The following is a 25,237-nucleotide window of genomic DNA, read 5'->3' on the forward strand; positions in this document are numbered from 1 at the left end:
ACTTTAGTTTGGTTGGAGGTATGGCATTTATTATGTGTGTAGATAGATTAAATGCTGAAATAGCAGAGTTAGCACTAGGGGCCAGTGTGTCAACGTCACAAACTATAAATTCAAAAAAACGTTTCCGGTGAATAACTTTTGAGGAATACACAGAATTTGTATGTATGTTGCTTATATATACATAACTTTGGAGTTTGTTTGGTATCAGAGGTGGTAAGATCAAGGCCACCATTATTAAAAAAAGAAAAACTGCTTCCGCTCAATAGCACCAGTTTGTATCAGGTATTGTTCTGAGATTGTTTATGTCGTTTCCTAAACATGAAGCCCTGGCTTGGGATTGTATGTTAGACCAGTTGGATCAGGGTCACTGTTATGTGAGAAAAAACTGTTTCTGCTAAATAACTCTTACTAGTTTGGATGGAGGTATTATGTTGAAATTGTGTGTGTCTGTAGCTTACATGCAGAGCTACAGACTTGTGCCATAAGTGAACGTCATAAAGTTTTGAGTAATGGCTGCATTGGTAAGGGCAGTAAATATACAACGTTCAAATGAAATAAAAATGTAAGGGTTATATCCCTTCCTATAATCAATTATTTTTCTATGCTTCGTGACATCATCATGACGTATTTATATCTAGAATATGACGCAATCTGCAGCCGAAATCGTGTTATAAATAGTCATGGTAGGTGAAAGGAAAGAACTTACCCCTGACACGAAAACGGCTGTTGTTTCATTGTTTCAATCAGGTCTTCGACAAACAGAAATTTCTCGAAGATTAGGCATACCACGGACTACAATAGCTGGGATTATAAATAGATTTCGCGCACGGAATAGTGTTGAAAACTTACCGAGAAAAGGAGCCCCGACAAAAATAAATGAACGTGAAAGTCGGGCATTGTTGCGGATTGTAAAACAAAACAGGAAAAGAACTTTATCGGACATAACTGGATATTTCAATCAAAATAGGAACGACACAGTTTCCAGACGAACCGTACAGAGAAAATTGTATAGTGAAGGATATCACAGGCGTGTAGTTGTAAAACGGATTCGAATTCGAGAAATCAACCGGAAGAATCGCGTAAACTGGTGCAGAACAAACAGAAGGAGGACTGTAGGCCATTACTGGAAAAGGGTGATCTTCAGTGACGAGTGCAAAGTTGATATCGGGACCGACAATAAGGTTTTCATTTGGAGAAAGGTAGGCGAAGATTGGCTACCGTGTTGCCTCGGAACTCCCCCAACCCCTAAGTTCAGTTTGATGATATGGGGTTGCATTACATACAAAGGTGTCGGTACTGTAACTGTTCTAAAGGGTAACATTAATGCTGAAAAGTATATTTCCATCCTAGAAGATCAGGGCTCGAAATTAACACTCGCACACTCGCAAAATGCGAGTGAAAAATACCGATTGCGTGTAAAGTTTTAAGCCACTAGTAATTTTTTGGGAGTAAAGAAATAGTGAAAAAAAAAGTAATATTGCTAAATGCGTCCGACGTCCTGAACGCTAAACCATAGGTCATAGAACTTCCTATACCCGTATGCGGAAGCGCACACCTTGTATATAGACTAGTATACTTATAGTACAGATACGAGGATGGTATTGGTACAAAGAACATTAAACAGTCGACTAATTCACAGGTGTTCATTGAACTTGAACGGACATGGCGTCGAAGCGAAAAATAACTAGTTTCTTTTTGCCCACAGATGGAAATAACAATACGAAAGATAAAGCAAAGTTAACTGTTGAATAAAAAAAAACGAAATTAAATTATGTTTCCAGCAAAATTTGCGAGAATGTTTTTGATTTTGCGAGTTGGTATTAAAGCTGCTCGCAATGTTTTGCAAGTAGAAAAAAAAGTTAAATTCGAGCCCTGGAAGATAATCTCTGGCCCATTGTAGCTCGCCATTTCCCGGATGGAAGGTACATATTCCAGGACGACAACGCCCCGATATAATCCATCAACTCTGCCAACCTATTTATCCTACATATAAAGCTCATTCTGTTACTACATTGTATGATGCTCTTTGTAAGACAAAATGGAAGTGATAAAGTTGTATCTGATTGGGTGATACGATTGACAGCTAGAAATGGTCCATTAAGCTGATTTAGTGAAGTTCACACAACCCTGAGATTCTCAATATGCCTTCCATCATCCCCTTAATGAAGCAACCACAGAAAAATGAATTTGCTATTAATGTTCATCATAATAATTGAATTTCTTCTTAGTTTGAAAGAAAGCCTTTATTGCATTTGATTGTTGAAGCATATGAAATAATAAAACAATTTGAAAGACACTACGTATATTTTCAATCAGGTACACACATTTATATTTGAGTGACAGCATGTCTTGTCAGGATTCAAAGTCACATGTTTGATGTCCAAGCCACCACCCACTGACTGGTCATTACATGTATTAAAGTCAAAATTCTGCGCAAGTTTCAAAGCTTCATCACTAGGTCTGACCACCTCAACAGGTTGCCATGGTTTCACAAGATCTGGCACAAAAGGGTCAGAAGTCTGCAGGTCAAGATTCTCAATGGTTGTTTGGGCCTGAAGCTTGTATGAGTGCAACATCATCCGCTCCGGAGTGGTGTCACGGCGATTGCTGTAGGTGTAGTCACCAACAATGGTGTGGCCGATGTAGTCACAGTGGACACGCAATTGATGTTGTCGGCCTGAAATTATTTTAGATTTTAAGTTAGTAAACGGAGGAATTACCTCAAGATACTTGTATGTACATGTGCATAAGAACATGGACTATGCCCCTTCATTACGGGTTACATAGAAACGTGAGTTATTTTGATGAAATTGATGGATTTTAGTACAAAATTCTACAGGTAAATTGTTTACACTTATGATTGCATAATGCAAATTTGTACTGAGTTTTATGCACAATTAATTGCTATACAATCATGACTTGTGTACATATTTCATACCTTTATTTATACATACATTGTATCTTAAAGCAAAATAATCACTGTTACTTAAGACTGTACTCTCTTTCAATAGGTACAGGTAGGAATTTAAGGAAGAGACAACTGGATAAGGCAATCCTGCTTTTCAATGTTCTAAGTATGTCATATATACTTAAATTTACCATTAAATGAAATGTTTTAATAGAATACATTGGTACAGACATTTGGTTTACTGGGGTTTTGTAAATAGTAAATCTTTCTGTTAAATGTATAGTGCATATTTGTGTCTAAATAATTATACCAACATTTAGGGTAGTTTTTATTGTGCATTGACATATACTTTTTAACATTTATACATTTAAATCCAGCACTGCTACATGCTTTAGTTACAAGAATTTGATTTTAAAAAGTCTGCAATATCCTCATTAGCAATAAGGAAGATAATAGATGAGACACCTATATCCATTATTGCTTTTCACACATATCTGAATTGGGTATGCATTGTTTAATAGACAAATTTGAATTAGTGGTCTTTACAATTTTCAATTTATGTCGTTATGCAATTTTTATGATGTTTATGAAAATTAACCTAGGTACAAGGGATGGGCACTGCTTTTCCAGGAGTAATCTTACTCAATCCCAGATATTCTAATTAAACTTAAGAGTACCTGTGAAAGGCTTTAGCAGAACCTTGGTTGCAGGCTGTCCATCGTAAGTCCCTCGTTCCAGACACATGAGAAGGGTTTTAGTGGGGCGGGGTTCGCTGCAATGTGGGTGATCAACAGCACACATACGGCCCGGCCATTCCTGGTCTACCAGAGGTCCAATAGCTATGTCTATCAATGTGCTCTCATTGTGTACATGACCTCGCACCTAAGAAAATAGTGTTTCTTTCAATTCATTATGTTAAAAGTATATTTGCAACTAACTTCAAGCTGGCAGTTTTTATTTTATTTGTGAGCCAGTTTGGCAATAAATGGCATAAAATTGAGCGTGATATACCAGTTTCCTCTAATCTTGCTGAGCCAACATAATGGTACATCATGTGATTTGACAAATATAGCAACTTTTTATTTCGCATGCATGGAAACTGTGCCAATTTTTCAATTGAAAGCATAAAATCAACATAGAATTCAGTTGCTTTAGTATAATTATTAGAATTTCTGTTAAATGTGCTTGAAATCACTCAAGACAAAAGTTAAAATCGATCACAAACTAGTAGCCTTACTAGGGCAAGGTAATACTTGGTCACTTGTTGAGCCTTAAACATGGCAGAGAGATGACCTGCTGCACGTTTGTTCAGTGCCAGACACAAGATGCCACTGGTTGCATAGTCAAGTCTGTGAACAAATCTGCAGAAAAACAAAGGGATTATCATACTATGAAGTGATTTTAACTTTGATTAATAGTCATTAAAAGTTGATAAAAATTGTTCTCTTGATATGAAAAAACCTTACATTTACATGGATAAATAATAAAAGTGGATAATTACGCTAATTAAATATATACAGCACAGTAAAACAAGAGACCAAAACAAGCTACAATTAGGTATAATGTTCAGTATCTAAAATTCTTTACAAACTACAATTTTGCTTTTACATCAAGTTCGATAACGTGAATAAGTCAATTTTTTTACTTTTTAAATTCTATGTTTTTTACCTGAATCCATGCGTGCATTTGGGATCTACAAGGTGTGGAAATAGTTTTCTAACTTGGTGTTCAACAGTGACGTCATTTGGGTTATTGCTGTTGATTTTTACATCGAAATTCTTGTTTACACATAAAAAATTATCACTTTTATAAACGACTTCTAAGGCGTCAATATTGACATCCTTATCCGAGACTCCCGGCGAGAGAACCTCGTGTTTGGCCATAGTTGGTGAAGTTAATATATTTAAATATTTCGAAATAACTTTTAGTCTTCTGCGCATTAGTTCTTTCTTAATTTCTAAAAATTAGAAATCAGAACAACGTTGTCTACTAAGAATTTCCAAAAATTTCAGCCTGTTTGTAAATAATATAGTGGCGAAAGTATTAACATGGGAAGTAACCTAGTTCTTCTTGAATGCTATCAGCTGTTATGAGTAGGCTCCCAGCGACTCGGAGGGTAGGTAGCGGAGAGTTGTATCATTGCAAGTAGGAAGTAAGTAGATCTATAGATGCTATCGCGCATTTTACATCGTACTTGAATCTGCAGAAAGTATGACAATAGTCAATGTTTACAGCGAAATTTAATGCACGAGTAAAAAACATTAATTGCCGCGCTGTAACCGTGCAACTTTTAGTAAGATAGTTCTTAAAATTGTAACTATTTAAAACTGGATTGTATGGTGACTGATTTCTTACAGCTTGGTATTTGTTGCTATTTTTGTCGTCGAATTTCAAACCAGTATCGTTCTGGCGTGTTGATTGGTTGTTGAAATTCTTAAAACCCCGCTAAAACGAACATGTCAGAGCTATATGGCTGAAATCAGCCACCCTCGAAATGCGTTCGAACCTCGAATATAATATACAAAATCTTAATGAAAAGCTGAGATTAAGAGGAAACCCGAGCTGTCCAGTAAGGTGACCACCAACCAAGCTCAAATGCCCAGGAAACGGGCATCGATCTCGGGTCGTCTAGATACACGTGCTTCTCACATAGACGACCCGAGTTTAATCCGAGTTCCCGGCGCACGGGGACAGAAGGGGTTTCCGCCGGGTACTCCGCCCCCACCACACCCCAGCACCACACCAAAATTGACGATCTTTCTGTAAAAACGTGAGAAGTTGGAAATTGCAGCTATATCTCCGAAATTCGTCTCAGATTTCTTGTGCCTAATAAGTTACGGAACCAAAACTATAAAAAAAACACATTGAAAATACTTAAAACAATACAACTAATATGCTGTCGTAACTGTTCTTTCACAAAAAGTGTCGGAGAAACTAATCTTTTATGATAAAGAATTAGTATTTTAGCATCAGTTATTTCAATCCGAAATGACGAAGTATTTGGAAGGACAAACCTTTTCCCAAGATGACCGTAAGTCAACCTTTAACCTGAAGATGATCGAAACTAAGTAATGCAAACTTGCTCGTTATGTAGATAAAAGAAGCTATGAAAATGTGTTTGTCTTTTTTATAAGGACTGTAAACTTTGTTTGGTATTCCGTGTTAAGTTTCGTTCGTTTTTGCTAAAGTCTAAATCAAATACTACCGGTTAGTTTTCTATCATGTTCAAACAGGAGTGTAGCTGGGCATACGCAAATACGCACGTGTGTACGCTGTTTGGAAAAAAATACAAAATTAAAGTGATCGAAAAATGCAATAAAATGTGATGCCTAACCCGGGTTAGGCATATTTTCTATGCGAGAGATGTGTTTTCATATCGAACTTAAACTGTCTTAAAGTTAGTTTTTTTTCGACTTCATAGAATACGCATGATTTACCATTTGCGAAGTCACTTTTCTTTTGGTGGTGACTATACATAACATTATTATCGACTGCGCTTTATCGCAGTTTTCTACTATGTATCCGAATGGATTGTTTACGAAGCGGGCGCTTTTTAAGAATGGCTGCTAATTTGATGTCGCCCCCGTACAGAGATGTTTTCGATGGATAATCAGACCAGCCAACACCCAGTAGAGATAAAATATAATTGTTGACTGCTGACTGGAGCAATGTTCATTTGTATAAGTTCCCTGTAAGGTAGGTTAAACCTTAGTGCCCTCTGTTACATGCAAATTCATGAAATTTTAAATATTTTCCAAATTTTCATAATTTTGTTAAATACTGAGGTATGAACCCGCCTATTCATTTAATGCATGATTATATCTCTGAACATGTGCATTTACAGACTGGGCAGTTATGTCTAAAGAATCAAATTTAGAGCTGTATCCTCAAAAACTGCGTTGAATTGCCACTGAAACATATAAACATACATAGCTTTTATACATATATTGTTGGTGGCAAGAATGTGTATCTTTTCAATATGTATCAATATAAGCGGGTATTTTATAGGCTAAACGAGCAGATGAGATGGTGTGGGAAGCACTGTATGAAAAATATGTAGAGCTTGCCGAGGAGTTTGGTATCGACCCATATATGCCTAGACACGCCGGTCGCCATCGTCACATGCCCAATGCCCCAGCAGCTACCCCATACTAGAAGACGAACATGTACCTTCCCTTCATGGATCATCTGCTACAGGAATTAGACTCACGACTACTGCAAGGGCACGCGTGTTTAATATCTCATACCAACCACGGTGCGTACATGTCTAAGATATTTTGTCTGAAAAGGCATTTGTTCATGTAGCCCCATGTCTGTAGCTATTGACTGCTGAAAATAACTTGATATTAAATTGCAGTTATACTGTAACTTGCATACGCAGAAATTTACGGTCATTCAGAGATATATTTACGTTTGTCAAATAAATTTTTCATGAATGTTAATAATAATAATAACAATAATACACATGCGTTTAAACGGTCAATGATTATATACAAATTAAGTATATGTACATCATCGATAAACAAACATTAATATATTTAATGTTTGGGTTTATGTTTTGACGATACAGTGATATGGTTTAATAAACTAAACCGTGGGACCAATTCGAAAAATACTGCGATGCCAGTAATCAAAATATAAATTCGAACATAAAGTGTTCTTCCCAATCAGGAGGCACAGATTATACAAACGCTTTTGTTATAGTTTTATGCCATATGCCGTATGTATATCCCAATTCAATAACGCGACACGTATTTTTATATTGAAGGTGTGCGAATTAACAGACGATCTTGTTCAAGAGATTTTCACCGAGTTCCAGTTGGACCTTGAGGTTGACGATGTTACATCTGCCAGGGACTGTAGAAGGTGGAAGGCGAAGTGGCAGATTTCATCTCCTAAGCCATTCAAAACTCTCGAGTCGGCGCTTACTCCCGCAACGGAAAACTCCTACCCAAATGTTCGAAGATGTCGTCTCGTTCTGCTCTGCATGCCAGTATCGACAACAACAGTGGAAATGTCTTTTTCTACAATGAGACGGGTGAAGACATACCTCCGTAGCACCATGGGAACGGAGCGCATGTCCAGTCTTGCCCTGTTGAATATAACCGAGAGCGAGAGATCGATCTGGAAGAGATCGTTGACGTATTTGCCAGACGAAATGAGGCCCTTTTATTTCGTGTGTAATGTAATGCATGTAATACAGGAGACCTTGAATTAATTAGAATGTAATAGTATGCAGTTTACGTGTATTGTTTTTCAAAGTATTTTGCTATAGGTAGAGAATACAAGACGATATTCAAGTGACTAGAGTTATCGAGTAAATATGATAGACATAGTTGCTATCTAAAAGATGGATATTTTGCTTTATTATGTTTCTTTTACTTGTGTTTTAACAATACAAATTAAGCTTTAGGTACTTTTATCCAAAAGTGTTATGTCATATTTTATACAATACCATTATCATGGTTTTATTTAGATATACATTAAATGATATACCCCGACATAATTCTAGAATATAAATCTTAAAGGAATATCACTTGAAGATAAATGGTATCATATCCGAGTTTATCACGCCATATTTTGCACTAAAATAATGTCTGAAACGTCTTTAAAATGCACGTACGGCTTCGTAGAGATAAAAAAATTCGGGGGAGCATTCCCCGGACCCCCTAGCATGCCGTTTGCGTACACTAAAAATCAGCCCAGCTACGCCCCTGTCAAATATTCGATCACATCCGCTAAGTTATCGTTAAAGCAATTTAAATTTAACGAATGTAAAATATATAGACTTGGAGGAGTTCTGCGTTTAATTGAATATTATTGACTATTTAAGTGGGAATCGTAAAAAAAAATGTGCATCGAAAAAAGTTTAAATGACCGAATTTACCAATTGTTTTGGAGATGTAAGTAGAAACAAATAACCTTTTGCTGACCTTACAAAGTTTCATAAACGTCTGCAAAACGATGTAAAATTAGTTTACATGACAAAATGGTCGCTATTGGAAAAATTAAAATCCACGATGGATTCGGGTCGGCTATTTCAAATAAATTATCAAACTTACAACTGTGCTACATTTTATGGAAATCTGCCGCTCCATAGAATTGACAAATTTGATCAACGCAAAATTTTGACGCACACCACAGGTGGTTAGCGTGTGGCTATGATATTAATTAGTGAAAACATCATTTTGAATGATAAATATCATATTATAACGAAAAATTAAATTTTCTGAAAAAAAAATTCACTATCAAATAGTTATATATATATTTGATAGTGATTTTTTTCATAAAATTTAATTTTTCGTTATAATATGATTATTTATCATTCACAATGATGTTTTCACTAATTAATATCATAGCCACACGCTAACCGCCTGTGACGCACAGTGCTATTCATCATTATGTAAATTAAGAAAAAAAATCCAAGTTGTTCGAAGAGCAAACTTGTTCCCGGAACGATAGCTAATCGGTAATTTTTAATTTTACCGAAATAATGTCACGCAATATACAACTGATGTAGAACACAAAGCAAGTGAAGATTCATGTACATCGAACACAAATGAAAACGAACAATTTTCAGTTGGAGTACGAGTTACAAAACAATGAATCGCTCTACTGCTATAAACACTGTGCAAGTTTGGAAAGAATAAGATGGAAACTGTGTACTTAATCGCGCAAACATGGGGAATTTTCTCAAATTCAAGGGGAGATTATTGTGTACTTATTTCTCCGATACTGCTCATATTTAATAGGGTTCAAATCCTCATTGATATAAAGATACTGTACAAATTGGAAAATAATTGGATGAAAACTGCGTAAACAAGCGGGATTTCAAAATTTTCTCATATGCAAGGAAAAGTCATTCTGGACTTATTGCTTCGATATATTGCTCTTTTTAAACAAGGGCTGTTTGTAAAACATGCATGCCCCCCATATGGGCTGTCAGTTGTAGTGGCAGCCATTGAGTGAATACGTTTTTGTCACTGTGACCTTGACCGTTGACCTAAGTTTGAAGTTTCATGATCCTAGGCCTAATTATTCTTGATTTATTATCAGGAAACCATTTTACTGTTTCGGGTCACTGTGACCTTTGACCAAGTGACCTGAAAATGAATAGGGGCCATCTGCCAGTCATTATCAATGTACCTATGAAGTTTCATGATCCTAGGCGTAAGCATTCTTGAGTTATCATCCTGAAACCATTTTACTGTTTCGAATCACTGTGACCTTGACCTTTGATCTAGTGACCTGGAAATCAATAGGGGTCATCTGCCAGTCACGATCAATGTTCCTATGAAGTTTCATGATCCCAGGCGTAAGCATTCTTAAGTTATCATCCGGAATACATTTTACTGTTTTGAGTCACTGTGACCTTTACCTTTGACCTAGTGACCTGAAAATCAATAGGGGTCATCTGCCAGTTATGATCAATGTACCTATACAGTTTCATGATCCTAGGCCTACGCATTCTTGAGTTATCATCCGGAAACCATTTTACTATTTCGAGTCACTGTGACCTTGACCTTTGACCTAGTGACCTGAAAATCAATAGGGGTCATCTGCCAGTCATGATCAATGTACCTACGAAGTTTCATGATCCTAGGCCTAAGCGCTCTTGAGTTATCATCCGGAAACCATCTGGTAGACGGACCGACCGACGGACCGACCGACATGTGCAAAACAATATACCCCCTCTTCTTCGAAGGGGGGGGGCATAAAAAGGGTTTGAGTCCTCATTGATACAAAGACACTGTGCAAGTTTGCCAATAATTGGATGAAAATTATGGATTTATCACATAAAAAAAACTGTATTTTCAATTTTTTTTCTCAAATTCAAGGGGAGATAATTCTGGACTTATAACTTTGACATTGCTCATTTTCAATAGGGTTTGACTCATCATTCAGATAAAGACACTGTGCAAGTTGGGAAATGATTGGATGAAAACTGTGGACTTAATTGCGAAAACAAGCCTTATTTCACAATGTTCGCAAATTCAAGGGGATATAATTATGGACTATTTACTCTGATGTAATACATTTTCAATAGGGTTCGAGTCCTCATTAATATAAAGACACTGAACAAGTTTGAAAAGAATCGGATGAAAACTGTGGACTTTATCGCGTGAACAAGAAAAAGTCTAACGCACGCACGCACGGACGACGGAAACGACGCCATGACACAAGCGCTTCAGGCCTTCGGCCAGTACAGCTAAAAATAGACCAACCCACCAAAAAAGCTTTTTTTTTTCTACATAAATGGTCGAGTAAATAAAGACAGAAAATCGAAAACAACTTTTATAGCAATTCATACAAATACAAATATTCATACAAATAGTTCAATCGCTATTCATTCAGATAAATAAATTGCAATTCATACAAACGCAGAATAGAACAATATTTAAAAAATAAGTACTGACGCCACTTCCAACCAACTGTATTTTTGTAAGATTTACAAAATAGTGTGTGCAACACGTGTATGAAATTACTGCCGGACACTTAATCTCTCCACAAATCTAGACCTTTTAAATGCATCAATCATTTTATGATCCAGGTGTTTCCATACACAGCAACAATAAAAAGTATATATGTGTTATTTTATATGCGGAACTACATACAGAAGATTTGTAAATAAAATAAAGTATACATGAACGTAAAAATGATACACTTGAAAGTCATTTATAATGTTTTTTAGCGTTCATCAAAGTGACGACAATGTTGTCAGGCTGATAAATAATCCTACAAGCCACATATCCGGTTTTCATATCAAACGTATAATGAATACGCATCTTAACCAATCTGACAAGTGTTTCGTTGCAAGGCATGAATCACTTTTACCAGGCTCGCTATCAATAATTGTATAGTTGCGGCAAACGAGAGGAAAAATAGATGGCGTTAGATTTTTGTCCATATTATAACACTTTCTTCCCACGTGTCATTTTTTGCCAAGTTCAAGAAGTGCCCGCCAATTAATTCTGACATTGGTTTGTAGCCTTTGGAGAGAAAGAAGTCCAAGTAAAACGTGCACAATGGCTTGTTTTCCGGCTCCCAATGGTGAAAAACGTGCGTTATGTTTATTGCGTCGAATAATTTATCTGAACTCTCTAAAGCAAGTCTATTATAGCGAGGTACATCTAGCTTTAAAACAGCTGTTTTAAACGTGCACACCGAATTTAAATCGTTTAATGTTATTGTACTTAGAATGTTATCAGCTTTAACCTCCGATGAGTTTTGATCGTCTGTAAAAGGTTTGATTTCAATATCATTGATGTCATTTTCTTTTGAGTTAACAATAATAATTTCTTGCTTGTTGAACACGGCATTTTTCAACAGCTTAATATTATCTTCGAACTTGTTCATTCGAACGGATTGGTGAAACAGTTGAATATGCGTCCAAAGGGGCTCCACCGCTACAACAGTGTAGTTTAGACTTGCAACTGCCAAACTGTACGTGCCTATGCCTGCGCCTATATCGATCAGACCGCGGCCCTTTTCACCCACTACTGCCAGCTGAACGTCTCGTATTGCCTCAAACTCCCAGAACCCTCGCGATTGAATGTAGCCGGAAATGAGTGGGTCCTCATAGAGCGGATGAATACAAAGCCGGATGTACGACGTTAAAGTCTGCATCGGAACGCATTCGAATGTTCTCGAAGGAACAGGTGCTCGTTTCCAGTCAAAGACATGTATGCCTTTCCGCCATCTCGTTGACTGTGTTGATCGCGGACCATCCGTTGTAGGCTTTCTTGTTTCAACATTTTGTAAAATGGCGTCTGTGGTTTGCTGAGTGGCGCTGTCCGCTTTAGAAACGGATATTGACATGGTTTCTAGGTAAGCGGGGATAGATAGCTCTGGTTGCGTCTCATCGTATTGTTCGAACGGGTCGACCAGATTAAAATTGGCCTCCTCGCCCGAATCCTGCTTACTTGGGAAAGAACCAATATGTATGTTGTTTATTTCTGGATTCTTTTTAATTTTATTCATGTCAGAGTGCTGACCTTTCCCCGTTTCTTGTATATCATCCGCCTTTCTGCCCTCACCATACACCGAGTTGTACGCAGGTTCCCTAGATGTTGTTTTGCTAGAATGCATTGATCCATAATATGAAAATAAAACGTAGGTTAAAGACACAGATGATGTAGTTGAGGAAGGTGTCGTAACTTGATACTCCAGTTGTAAGTTCTCTCCGTTAACCGCTGGTATATCGTTCTGACTGCTATAGGATGGTGCTGCTATTCGAACGCTGCTGTCTTTTACAGACTGCATTCGTAGGTGTGCGGCCGAGGAGCTTCGTGACATATCGTTACCGGTGGAGAAGGGGAGAATGTCTCGCAGAGTAAGGTTTGAGAGGTAGACCAGAACAACACCGAGAGCAACAAACAAGACGACCATCAACGATCTGTTGCAGCGACCTCCAAACATGGTAGTGTCAACGCAAAGTCTTACGGCATCTGTAGAAAAGATGGATTGTAGATTGTATGTAATTTTATATCTTAATAGGTTACGCCGATCTACATTTCTATTCCAGCAAAAGTACATTATTTTATACACACTCAATTTTATTACGCGATAACATATATTTTGTGCAAGTTCCGTGACAACGTATTTGCATCTGGATCAAAATAACTTTGTGCATTGGTATGTATTAAATACTTTAAGTATGTACAATGGTGAAATGAATATGGTGTCCGCCTTCAGACCGATTGTTCTGGTATTTGATCTTCGCTAAGACGGCAATTACATGATGTTTTCAGATATACCAATAAATGATTCTTCCCGTGAACAGACTAGCTAGTGTTTATTTAAGCCCAAGGCTTCTGATGTAATCGAGTTCAAATAAATGGGTTTAACTTTACCTGCGTGTACAAAGTATATCGTTTAGAGTAAACCATTAAAAACATAATCAAGCATACAAATCAAAAGGCTTTGCATGAAAAAGCACAAGTGGTAACTAAATATTTTAACAGAGTTTGAACATCTAACAATGTTTAATGCAAAGTTACAGCTCGTTAAACTTAGTGTTTTCTGCATTTGTTTGTTTTTGTTCAGTATTTAAAAAGAAAAGCATATCGCTAAAATAGCATATTTTAATTGATACGCGATGAGCATATTATTATTATTATGATCGAAATGATCTGTTTACAATATGTAATCATTCAAAGCAATAAGGAACCCAAAAATACATGCAAAATGTCACCTAAATATGCTTTATAGCACGTTACACAGTATTTCTAATATTGTAAATGTCAAATTCGCTAATATAAATACATTTGAAAACGCTCATAGTTACCAGTGCAAGACGATATATTCGGTATTAACGATTACTCAAGTAAACACTGAATGCTGCTGCTAAACAAAACTCCACAATGCAATCTTGTTCCGGCAATCGTCCTTTGCAACTAAGCATGGGCACTGTGTACCAGCTGTCGCAAGGTTGCAAAGAGTTTGTTTAATCCTTGTAAACAACAGATTTTCCGCCTCAACAATAATTATCGATTTATTTAACACGATGTTCTTACTAAATACGTTCACAATATCGAGGCCAACAAAAGAATATGTATAAACAATCAAAATATGTTCAATCACAAAACACACAAAACATAAACAAGTATTTATGACTGTTTTCACATGTTCTCGAATGATTAATTGTACAGAAACTTATGAGATAAAGTAAGCAGGGGCAAACCAGTCAATGACCTCTAAAATGTGTGGTGAATCCTTAGATATTCTGAGAAAGCTCAATAGTGATCTTTATGAAATATATATTAAGGCAACACTGTCAAAATAAACATGCTTTTAACCGGATGTTCCCGGGACTGTGAGGGCATTCCGAGTTAAAGGAATTCCCCTTAAGAAGGAAAATTCCGACGTTCAAAAGATTTATTACATAAGAACTTACTTGTCAGTATAATTCTTGATTTACATTTAACCCTTTGCATGCTGGGAAATTTGTCGTCTGCTAAAATGTCGTCTGCTTAATTTCTAAAATTAGCATTTTCTTTGATTTTTTTCAAAGAATACTATCAGAATAGCAAACAGTTTGGATCCTGATGAGACGCCTACTTCTGAGGCGTCTCATCTGGATCCAAACTGTTTGCAAAGACCTTCAAAATTCGGTTCCAGAACTGAGAGAGTTAATGGCACAACAACACACCATCTCAGTCTCTGACTCTTTGATCGGTTTTCTTTTGTCTTCTAAAGAAAATTCTACACGCCTTCGCTTAGAGGGCGATTCTGACTATTTAAAGTTTACTCATTTTATTACTGAAATGAACATTTTAAATATCAATGTTTCAAGAACTTTAAAATTTCCTATTTGTACAGCCCTTATTAAGCACTTGAAATAAACAATATTATACTAAAGCATCATTTTATGAATTATTCAACACGCTGGTTTACATATAAACGATAACATTTAAGAACATTATGTTGGTTATCAATAAATATGATCAGTTTTGACATTCTGTTGACCGGTATCCATAACACCCATAAATAGTCTCTTTACATTTATTTGTAATGTTTAGATTTTGTATGATTTTAAAGCATCTTTGCTAATTTCGAGCCCCATCAAGCGGCAGTTCACAAGCTTTTGACATCTGTTTAGACATGCAATGAACAAAGTCCCGAACGGTACAATTACTGTCGACATGACCACATTTTGATCCAAAGAATGAACGGTGTTTGGTATTGATAGGTATCCGGCTTTTAAGATATATAATATGTATATTTATAAATGAAAACAAATCTGAACCGGCCCACTTCGATCCAAAGTATGACCGGTATTCGGGTTTAATGGGTATCCGGTTTCAAAGGGATATATTATGTATATTTTATTATGTATATTTATATATTCGGGAAAAAACTTGGCCGGTTAAGAGGTTTTCTACTAAGTATGAGTTTCAATCCATGTTAATCCGAAGTGCATGGTAACATAATGTCTCCAAAGGATCACACATCATGATTCAGTCACGTGTTGCAAAAAGTATAATAACTGCAGATGGTGCGCATAGTTTATCAAAAGGTTATACAAGGTAAATATATTTCGGAAGGTGACCGTCTCTGTGTTTGAACGCAGCATTTCTTCAAACCGACCCAAGCTGGTTATACGTTGTATCATATGGTTGTGAGTAAGCGCTAGGTATGGTCTGGTCTGGGCTAGGAAGGTGATCATAGGACTCTTCACCATCATGGTTGTCTGTGATCTTAGCCACTCTACGTCCAAGGTGGTCGTAAGACTTTTCATCACCATGGTTGTCTGTGATCTTAGCCACTCCACGTCCAAGGTGGTCGTAAGACTTTTCATCACCATGGTTGTCTGTGATCTTAGCCACTCTACGTCCAAGGTGGTCGTAAGACTTTTCATCACCATGGTTGTCTGTGATCTTGGCCACTCTACGTCCAAGGTGGTCGTAAGACTTTTCATCACCATGGTTGTCTGTGATCTTAGCCACTCTACGTCCAAGGTGGTCGTAAGACTTTTCATCACCATGGTTGTCTGTGATCTTAGCCACTCTACGTCCAAGGTGGTCGTAAGACTTTTCATCACCATGGTTGTCTGTGATCTTAGCCACTCTACGTCCAAGGTGGTCGTAAGACTTTTCATCACCATGGTTGTCTGTGATCTTAGCCACTCTACGTCCAAGGTGGTCGTAAGACTTTTCATCACCATGGTTGTCTGTGATCTTAGCCACTCTACGTCCAAGGTGGTCGTAAGACTTTTCATCACCATGGTTGTCTGTGATCTTAGCCACTCTACGTCCAAGGTGGTCGTAAGACTTTTCATCACCATGGTTGTCTGTGATCTTAGCCACTCTTCGTCCAAGGTGGTCGTATGACTTTTCATCACCATGGTTGTCTGTGATCTTAGCCACTCTTCGTCCAAGGTGGTCGTAAGACTTTTCATCGCCATGGTTGTCTGTGATCTTAGCCACTCTTCGTCCAAGGTGGTCGTAATCAGATGGATCGATCTTCATTTGCAGGATTGGTCCGATCGGGAACTGATAAGTGTCGTAGGTACTGTCGCCCACCTTTGTATTGTTCAACAGTTGACCGTGGCTCAGACGATTATACACCGCCTGGTCATGACCAACCAGAGTCATTTGTTTGGCACACGTGTAATCATATTCAGTATCTGACGAAGCAGCCATATTTTTCATACTTCCGACGTTTTCTATTAAAGCTTCATGACTCTTAGTAGGTTTTGCGTACGCATAATCGCTCAAACCCTTTCCAGAAGAATTGGATTGATTGTTATTATATTCCCTATCCTCCAATACCATGTCATAGTCCGGAGTGAACGCTACGTTGTCCATAGAAATTAAGTGTTTCTCTTCCCCAGGCACATTATGAAGTGAATTCAGAGCCTTAGCTGATTGCGTTGCATCATTTGGACGTTTTCTGAAATGTTGTCATTACAATTTCACCAAATATTACAGGATAAAATTAACCACAATAATAAAGATATACATGTGAGAAATGTACACACACTATTCATGGATGCAATTATGACATACTGTTCATTCCTTGCATCTACCAAACAATTAGAATTTTTTGGATGTTCTTTTTTTATTTGCCCCTATTACATCACGGAAAATTTGTATTATTAAGCAATAAGCAAACCTTCGAAGAAAAAAGAACACCAAAACAACAGCGATAAGGATACCAGCTGCTACAAGCGGAACTGCGACCTTTACCGTCATCATGAGGTTTCCAGGAGGGACGTTATCTGCACGATACACACGTTTATTTACATACAGTCGTGGGCAATGGTATAACAGCTTATTTTAACCTCTTTCAACATAGGTATAAATGAAATTGAACATTGTTTTAATGCATAATCTATGCAACTTCATATGGCAATTGCTACCCATAATTACCCACAACCGATGTTGTTGTATCTGAAAAACAAATTCGTCGATTAAGTGTTCATTTGCGTTGATGGTGTTTGCTATTTATTAAAAGATACGTACTTGAATGATTTCGCGCGAAAACAGTTTTCATGTTGTTAAATGTAAACAAAAAGTAATATGTTATTAATATTACTACTATTTCTGTTTCTACTACTATAACTACTACTACTACTACTACTTCTTTTACTATTACTATTACTACTACTACTACTAGTGCTACTACTACTACTACTACTACTACTACTACTACTACTACTACTACTACTACTACTACTACTACTACTACTACTACTACTACTACTACTACTACTACTACTACTACTACTACTACAACTACTGCTACTACTACTACTACTACTACTTCATTCGCGTTGATGGTGTTTGCTATTTATTAAAAGATACGTACTTGAATGATTTCGCGCGAAAACAGTTTTCATGTTGTTAAATGTAAACAAAAAGTAATATGTTATTAATACTACTACTATTTCTGTTTCTACTACTATAACTACTACTACTACTACTACTACTTCTTTTACTATTACTATTACTACTACTACTACTAGTGCTACTACTACTACTACTACTACTACTACTACTACTACTACTACTACTACTACTACTACTACTACTACTACTACTACTACTACTACTACTACTACAACTACAACTCGGCACTGACTACACTACTAAACTACTTGCTACTTACAACTACTACTCTACTACTTACTACTACTACTACTACTACAACTACGACTATGCTACAACTGCTACTACTAATTACTACTACTACTATACTACTACTACGACTACTACTACTTACTACTACTACTACTACTACTACTACTACTTACTACTTACTACTACTACGTCTTACTTCTACTACTAATACGACTACTACTTAACTACTACTACTACTACTACTACTACTACTACTACTACGACTACTACTACTACTACTTACTAAAACTTTTAACTACTCTACGGTCCAATACTACTTCTACTACTACTACTATACTACTACTACTGACTACTACTACTACTACTACTACTACTACTACTCCTACTACTACTACTACTACGACTACTACTAACTACTACTTCAACTGACTACTACTTCACTACTACTCTAATAATACTTCTACTTACTACTTCCACCACTACTTCTACTACTACTACTTAACTACTACTACTTCTCTCTACTACTACTACTACTACTACTACTACTACTACTACTACTACTACTACTACTACTACTACTACTACTACTTCTTCTACTACTACTTCCACTACTACTTCTACTACTAATACTACTACTATTACAACACCTACTACGACTACTTCTACTACCACGTGTACTACTATTTCTACTACTACTACTTCTACTACTACTATAATGAGAGAAGTATCATTATTACCTAAACACCGTCGATTATTGCATGGAAAACTAGATTTGCAACTTTCATTCAAGGTCTGTTTATACATCACTCCATCTCCGCACGTAACACTGCACTTTCCCCAGTCACCGCATCCAGGCGTATAGGGACAGTCAACTGATATAGATTGTAGAATTGAATATGTTAAATCTTTTGCATTGACTAGCAAACGAAATAATCAGTTTCAACATCCCAATGCTTATTTGAATAAACAACATGCGGGTTTCATGCAAAAAAGTGATGAGTACATAATAACGCAGCTATATTTAATCTTGCTAAAGTGAAAAAATTTGAACATTAACACAGCGTGTATAATAATTTATAAAAGGATACGTAGTATGACTAAGTTCTCCCGTGACGTACTTCATCACTTGTATTGCCTCTATATCAATATATCACAAAACACTTATAACAAGTGTGCACCATCATCATGAAAAATAAGAAATCCGTAATTTATTTGTATACGGCGGCTGCTCCAAACGTTTTATTTAATTTGTCGTCCTTGTTCGAACCGTATTATTTCAGAATTACGTGTCGTACATTCAAATTCACGCACATCCGGTTATTAATCGTGTTTTATATAAACTCGAATGTTTCAGTTTCACTTGACTACTCAGAGGGGAACCCCGTAATTTACAAAAATGCACATGTTTATCAACCAAAGTATGCAAAATGTTTTGAGCAATTATTGTTGATAATAAGAGACCCATAATTGTGAGAAAAACAACAGAATGTTATATTTTGACACAGACACAGACTGCTGTTTTTTCAAAGTAATTATAATGGTTTACAATTTATGGAAAGGATCCAATGGCTTACCAGTGTGACACAGAACAAAAGCAAGATACACACTATACAAATAAATAAAAACACACAAAAGCGACTAAGTCAGGGACTTTAAAACGGTCAATATAAAATACAACCTCCGCGCAGAAACTTGAATGGAACCAGCACATCTGGATCAAATTCATGCCTTTATAAACAACCTCGTGATGATAGTTGAGACACGTGGTACAATAATGTTCCAGTTTTATTTGTTTACTTTTTTTAAATTGAGGTTATTGATTCATCATAAACATAAACTTATGCACTGTTTACAAACTATAAAAGAATATGATACTACTTTCCACAAAATAATACTTAAAATAATCTGCAGAATCTGTCAGGATTTTCTTGTAATGTCAGAGATTGTTTGTGAGAGTATGGAACGAAAGCTCTGCGTGGAGATTGTATAAAACGTCGGAGGTTACAACCGGATTTAGTGAGCTCCAAACCTCAAATTTAGCCTAGAGTTGTTCGCAAAACATTTCCGCGTTAATGACAATCAGGAACGGGACTTGTGTATGTATCTAAAAATCTACACGCACACACTAGATTCCCACGCCCGCGAAAGCAGAAATGACATGGCTAAATCTCAGATTGTATCGTAGAACAGCAAACACGGAATGATTTTTTTCAAATAAGAAAATCGTTGTAACATTTATAGAATTCAATAGTTATCAATACTATGTAAGCGATAATGAAATAAGAAACTAAATATTTGCAGATGTTTACTCATCTGTAATTGAGAACAGTGTAATTGATTAACGGTACACACAAAAAAAAAACAATCCTTATTTAGCAAAACAAAGCAGGCCCTTTTGCGAATATTAACCTACTTCGTTTTCTGATATATTTCAGGAGAATGTAGCATTACATAGAAAGAATCACGTAATTCGTGTTCAAGTCTCACTAATGAGACCAAATCTTTCTCCAAATCAGCGTTTGCATATGGGTTTACAAATAATATAATGAATAATATATAAATAAATCCTGACTGGAATTTCTTTGCTTTATAAACATGCGATTAGAAAGTTAAACTTGTTATATCAAACGGAATTAATGCAGTCATAAAGTTTTCTATCACAACATTATAATTTATCTTGTAGATTAGTCGCGTGGTTGCTCAGCATTAATGATTATTTCACTTTGAAACTGCAAAAAGGAATTGTACAGTAGTCGTAAATATAATAATGTTGGTAATTAAAACGAAACTTTTATCCCGTATGCCTTTATTATTAACTTGAAATGCATAAACAAATTGAATATTGCAAATGTTTTTTATTTGGTGAAATGAAAATTGACATGTATGTACATACATGTTCAAATAAATAGTTCGACAGATGTAGTATTTTAAATCTAAATAATAACAGCAGACGTGTTACTAGTAATTAATGCGATTCATATGGTTAATGTCAATATTGCTTAGAAGTTGGGGAAATCATAAGTGTGTGTGACAAAGAAACCCGTCGAAATTAGTCCTAACTTATTAATAGAGATATGCCTTGCGGGTTTTTACAATGTGGTAAGAAGTCAAAAGCATGTCAACAACACATGCTAAAATGTCGGGAACTGGGCATATGTATATTTTAATCGCCAAGTTGCCACCGCACTGAGTCATATTGGTTCAATCTTTTTTGTTCATGTTACCATCCGACATTTAAGTTTTTAGTTTTATTACATAAGTTTTGTTTATTATGAAAAGATGGTATTGTCTATCATAAGATCTGTGAAAATATAGCTTTATCGTCCGTTTAAGAAATAATGTATATCAAATATAATCTGAAATTAATATGCGAGTGAAACCCTCCGATGCATAAGATGTTCTTGTAATACTAATATAACAGATTTCGTGGATGAAAAAACAATTAACTGAGTTTAAAAATATAAATATCTACAGTAACAATATAATAATACACTAGTTCATATACATTTAAACATATATACATATTATATCTTAAGAATGCAAATACTGTTATATAAATTAAATGTGTGTGGTATTTTGTGATAACATGAACGAACAAAGTGCATGTTATAAATCTTGTACCTAAAAACATCAACAAAGTGCGGTAAATAGTTCAAAAAACATTATTGTGAAAAAACGTTTATTAATACAACTACACAGAAAATAAATATTTATATTGCTTATTTTATATAGTATTTACACAAAGAAACAATATTACACAATGATATGATGTCCTATTTCATGCAATAAATCATATATAGATATATAATATGGTTTATTTACTTAAAGTTACGATCATAACATTAAAAAAACAACTATTTGCAATTCCCATAACAATGGCAATGCAAGGGCCCATCTTTTTCTAAATACATGTCAATCCTAAAATACATACATATAAATTGTGCATACGATTGTGTTTAATTGAAATTTTAATAATTTTATTGTTAGCATCAACGCTAAATAATGTTTCCAATTTCTACTGAGTAATCTAATCATGTATCATAACATTATTATTGTTTTAGTTATTATCTCGTATATTTGGAACAAAACAATACATGAATTCCACTGTATTTGAGTAATTGCTAACGGTCGTTTCAAGTGGGCGCAAATAATTGCATTAAGTTTTTTTTTGTTGATGTATGCTTTATGTTGCATATTCTATTTCAAGTTTGACCCTTTTAATGTGTTGGTTTGGTGACTTTCTTTTTTGCCATCGACCGGTATCCACCAAAAGCATCAATAGTGGCTTTAAATGAATTAGCGAGATTTACAGTTTGTATAAGTTTCTGGCGTCTGTGTTAATATCGCGCCTTTTTGTCGGCAGTTCACAAGCTTTTGAAACCTGTTAAGGCATGCAATAAACAAAGTCGTGAACGGTACAATAACTGTTGACAATATATAGAAGTGAAACTCCAGCTGCTGGAGCAGTATTGCATTCTCATTATATACAATTAGTTGGTCCTTTATTTAAGGCAAGTGACCAATTGCCAAAACAGTACGAAACAGGACAATACGAAACAACATACACACATAGAAGAATAAAGCTGGGGTCACCGCCTTGGAACGGTCAATGCAGAGCATTGAGGGTTTAAACCGGTTTAAGAGCGCTCAACCTCGCACTTGACCTAGCAATATTCATGATACATATAAGTGTAAATAAAATTTAACCTCATAGCATTGAAACTCAAATTTAACAATAATAAAAGGGAATTAAAACGCATTCAATTTAATTACAATTTAATTACTCAATGGTAGGAAGATGAACAGAGCAACAGAGTTACAACGTTTTAAGGAACAATAAAATGAAATTACGAAAAAGTGTCAACTACATCCCTTCTTTTTAGAAAAAGGTTTAAAAATATAGCATCATATAGTTAATATTTCAGATCATCATCGTGCAAATAGAAGCAGAATAATGGGTGTAAAAAATCCATATTACATAGCTAGGTTGTTTTTGTGACTGCTAAAAAATGTAAAATAAAATAAATCAAACAAGGAACGCCCGTCAGAGAGAAAATATTAATAAAGTTTCACGATATTAACCCGATGACCTATGCATATAGCCGAAAACAGTGATAGTGGATCGGATGACGTAATTCAGAAGCGATGAAACGATGAGGTCCAAAAAAAAATCCAATATAATTAAAGGGGTAGTACTTTAAAATAAAAAATTAAAAAAAATAAAGGGGCAGTACTGTAAAATCGATTTACAAATAAAACCAGCTTTGTTTATTGAATACCCCATTTTCGATCCAAAGTATGACCGGTATTCAGATTTGATTGGTAATCCCAAGTGCTTGTTAACATAATGTATACACAGATCACACACAATTATTCAGTCGCGTTTTGCACAAAATTTCATTCAGTTGCAGATGATGCGCATAGTTTATCAATAGGTTATACATGATCAATAGTCAGTCATTTTGTTGTTTAAAATATTATTGCGGAAGATGATTGTACGAATAGTCCGAATTTCTGTGTTTAAACGAAAGAATTCTTCCAACCGACCCAAGCTGGTTATACGTTGGATCAAATGGTTGTGAGTTACCTCTTGGCAGGGCCTGGTCTGGGTATTGGAAGGTGATCGAAGGATTTGTCATCACTATGGTTGTCCGTTGCTCAGATGATTATAGACCGCCTGGTCATGACCAACGAGAGTGAAATCATACTCGGTATCTGACGAAGCAGCCACATTTTTCATACCTCCGACGGTTTCTTCTGAAGCTTGATGACTCTTAGTGGGTTCTGCGTTCGTATAATCGCTCAAACCCTTTTCGGAAGACTGGGATTGAACGTAATTATATTCCCTATCCTCCAATGTCATGTCATAGCCCGGAGTGAACGCTACGTTGTCCGCTGAATACGGGTTTTTTCCTTCACCGGGTACGTTTTCAAGTGAATCCAGAGCATAAGCTAACTGAGAAGCACCATTTCGACGTTTTCTGAAATGTTGTCATTATACTTCCATTGAATATAAGAGGATAAAATAAACCACAATTATAAACATATACAAATATAAATTGTGAGACGTGTACACACATTATTCATGTATTCAAATATGACATACTGTTCATTCATTGCAGCTACCATACAATATGAAATTTATGATGTTCTTTTTAATTTGCCCCATTACATCACGGCATAATTGTATTCTTAAGCAATAAGCAAAACTTCGAAGAAAAATGAAGACCAAAAAAACAGCGATAAGGACAACAGCTGCCATAAGCGGAACTGCGACCTTTACCGTCAGCATGGGGTCTACAGGAGGGACGATATCTGCAGTGATTCACACGCTTGTTTACATACAGTCGTGGAAAATGGTATCTCATCTTATGTTACCCTCCTTCAACATAGGTAAGAATGAATTTGAACATGAATATATGCGTCTTACTAAATATGGCATTTGCTACCCATACTTTATCTGTTTTTATCGTGTTTTTTTCATATTTTAACGGTTTGTTTACATTACTTTTATAAGTCAAAATTAAAAACATAAATGAGTATACGTAATTTATTGACACTATATTTAAACAATTATCTTGGCACAGTTGCTCCATTTGTAACGTTGTTAACTTGTGTTGCTGTCCCTGAAAGGAGACAGAATATCACTAATTAAGCAGCAGTGTGCGTTTGTGCTTTAAAACACCCTCTGAAAGCCCTCATTATAAGTTATGCATATATATATATATATATAAATATATATATA

General features: G+C 35.9%; 2 protein-coding genes across 2 annotated transcripts in view; one reads left to right on the top strand and one right to left on the bottom strand.

Moving 5' to 3' along the window:
• Positions 1-25,237, top strand: part of LOC127862393 (NIPA-like protein 2) — a 372,103-nt gene that overhangs the window by 103,920 nt on the left and 242,946 nt on the right. The window lies entirely within an intron of this gene.
• On the bottom strand, positions 2,253-4,975 carry LOC127862398 (RNA pseudouridylate synthase domain-containing protein 1-like). The gene is made up of 4 exons (XM_052401489.1): positions 4,577-4,975; positions 4,146-4,269; positions 3,586-3,790; positions 2,253-2,677 (listed from the first exon to the last, which is right to left on the bottom strand). Exons 1-4 carry the CDS (start codon positions 4,846-4,848, stop codon positions 2,313-2,315), a joined length of 966 nt encoding a protein of 321 aa, XP_052257449.1. The 5' UTR covers positions 4,849-4,975; the 3' UTR covers positions 2,253-2,312.

The sequence above is a fragment of the Dreissena polymorpha genome, chromosome 16 (genome assembly GCF_020536995.1).
Source record: "Dreissena polymorpha isolate Duluth1 chromosome 16, UMN_Dpol_1.0, whole genome shotgun sequence".
In the NCBI taxonomy this organism is placed as follows: domain Eukaryota; kingdom Metazoa; phylum Mollusca; class Bivalvia; order Myida; family Dreissenidae; genus Dreissena; species Dreissena polymorpha.